This window comes from Alosa sapidissima, chromosome 9 (genome assembly GCF_018492685.1).
Source record: "Alosa sapidissima isolate fAloSap1 chromosome 9, fAloSap1.pri, whole genome shotgun sequence".
In the NCBI taxonomy this organism is placed as follows: Eukaryota; Metazoa; Chordata; class Actinopteri; order Clupeiformes; family Clupeidae; genus Alosa; species Alosa sapidissima.
The window spans coordinates 16,602,737-16,605,236 of NC_055965.1; the positions used below are offsets into that span (position 1 = coordinate 16,602,737).

Below are 2,500 nucleotides of genomic sequence, written 5' to 3' on the forward strand. Positions count from 1 at the left end.
GGCACAACCACACATCAGGGAGGAAGAGGAGGAGGAGGAGCGAGGACGAAGGTGAGGCCGTCGGCATACCTTATCGGGCAGACCGGCGGGCTGGCACACGATGCGGAGCGGCAGCGACTGCTTCTCGCTCAGGGCCTTCAGGTGGCTGGAGATGCCGGTGCCCTCGATCTGCCACTGCCTCAGGTGGTATGCAAACCTGGAGGAGGCCAGAGATCACACATCACAATATTATACACTGGGTTGGTGCATGCACATATCTTCATTTGAATGGCCTGTATGCATCAGTGAGTATGCATCTGTGTATGTGTGTGTGTGTATATATGTGTGTACGCATTTGCATGTTTGTTTGTGTGCGAGTGTGCACATATAAATCTGTGTGCGTGCGCGTATAACTCTCTCTGTGTGCGTGTGTGTGTGTGTACCTGCGTCTGAAGGCCTCCAGGTGAGTCTTGAGCATGAGCAGGCCCCTCTCGATGACTGTGAGGCTGGACTGGGCGTCCTTCTCCAGGTTGGCCGAGGCCATAAGCAGAGACTCCATGCACTTACTGATGAACTCCTGCTCCTTCTCCAGCCCAGCCTTACCTGTATCAGGTCCACACACACACACACACACAAACAACACACTGGTTTTAACACACAAGAGAGCTTCAATTCATAACACAGCATATATATATTGCATTTCATTGGTTCTGTTCTTGTACTCTGCTAAATGACAATAAAGTTGAATCTAATTTAATCTAATCTAATCTAATCTAATCTAATTCATACATATATATGTTTGGTGTAGCATCACACACACACGATAAACTGATGAGCCATACATAGGCTCCAGTGGTGATTGCTGCTCTTTGGAACAGGGGGAAGCTCTGATAAAAATGGTAAATTATTCAATTAATATTATTAAGGTGCTATGTTGTTCTTTGAGGGCAAAGAATTATCCCACAACCCAGAATAGGCTAAACAGTAGGCTATTGAGTTGGCATGGCAGACATGGCATAATGTAGCCTACACCGCACTACCTAGCTTAGCCTAAATACACAACTGAAACAAAAGAAAGTCACAAACTCTGTAACTCCACATTACGGTTTTATTTACAGTATGCTATTTACAAAGACAAATAGAAACCGACTGTATTGCTCCCAAATTATGAGAATTTGAGCTGCAACTTGCCTTGCCTCTCGACTTCACCTGCCAACACTAACGTTAACGCATCCCTTGAACTTGAACCACTTCCTGTCAGATCGCGACATATGCTGTCAATCAAAAAGAGTCCAGCCTCTATGACGGTTCCTCCAATCATCCAAGCTCAACGTCCGGGACATCCCACTGTCCCATTCACTCCCCAGAGACGCTGGGCTTCCCTGGAAATGACGATTTTGTGGCGCTTGTCCAATAAACATGTAGCTTTTCTGCACTGAGATCAGCCCACTCTGTAGCGCCATTAAAAGTCCAGTGAAGCCAAGTGTCTATGGTTTTTTTGCATGGTTTGTTGATGGATAGTGTGGTCACAGCAATGTATTACGGGTGCAAAATCACGATGAATGACCGGCAAAACCTTATTGCTGAACAAACTAGCCATGAAGATGAACATGTTTTCAGCATGTTCTAGTTGGAATAGTAGGCTAGAAGCTAATGTAATAGTGTTATTTGATGTGATTTTCCATGATATTTTACGAGGCTGAGCCTCCCCTGTAGTCTTAGAGCAATCGCCACTGATGGGATCCATCAAAACTATAAAGAGCCTTATAAAACTCTTTCTCCTTATACACACACAAACGCACATACAGTACCAAATTCACAATGCAACACACTGAAAGAAGCATAACCCGCATAAGACACCAACACATTGTATGAGCCTATACACAGTGCGCCACATCTTGGCAGTTGACAGTTCAGTGGTATGGTTAACACAGTTGGGATTTACAGTCAGAGGAGAACAGATAAGGCAGTGCAGTGTGTGGGGAGTGGTGGTGTACTGACCGTTGATGTAGTAGGAGTTGATGTACTGGATGGCGGCGCGGCTAATGTCCGCAGACTGGGCTCTCAAGGCGATACCCCACAGCTGGTCCATTCCACACAGCTGAGAGAGAGGGAGGAGGGGGGGGGGGTTATGAAAAAAAAAAAGATTAATAAAAGCAAGTCAAGGAAACAGAATAAATAAAAAAGACAGATGGTTGATAATAGGAAAGCAATTAAGAAAGGAAATGACATGAAATGCACATTTACAATGACCTTTATTGATTAACGGTGGAAGGTGGGAACTGAAGACACAACTTTTCAGGCTAGTGCATGCTAGCACAGCACCTTGGTCACTAAGGGTACCTCCTTACAGCAGGTACATTACTGGGGTCACTAAGGGTACCTCCTGGGGTCACTAAGGGTACCTCCTTACAGCAGGTACATTACTGGGGTCACTAAGGGTACCTCCTCACAGCAGGTACATTACTGGGGTCACTAAGGGTACCTCCTCACAGCAGGTACATTACTGGGGTCACTAAGG

The 2,500-nt window shown here is 45.7% G+C and overlaps 1 protein-coding gene across 1 annotated transcript in view; it reads right to left on the reverse strand.

The window, feature by feature from the left end:
- The window catches only part of usp34 (ubiquitin specific peptidase 34), a 56,591-nt gene that overhangs the window by 23,918 nt on the left and 30,173 nt on the right, over positions 1-2,500 (reverse strand). The window contains 3 exon segments of the mRNA XM_042102710.1: positions 4-196; positions 423-582; positions 1,981-2,080. Coding sequence (XP_041958644.1) covers positions 4-196; positions 423-582; positions 1,981-2,080 — 453 coding nt within the window.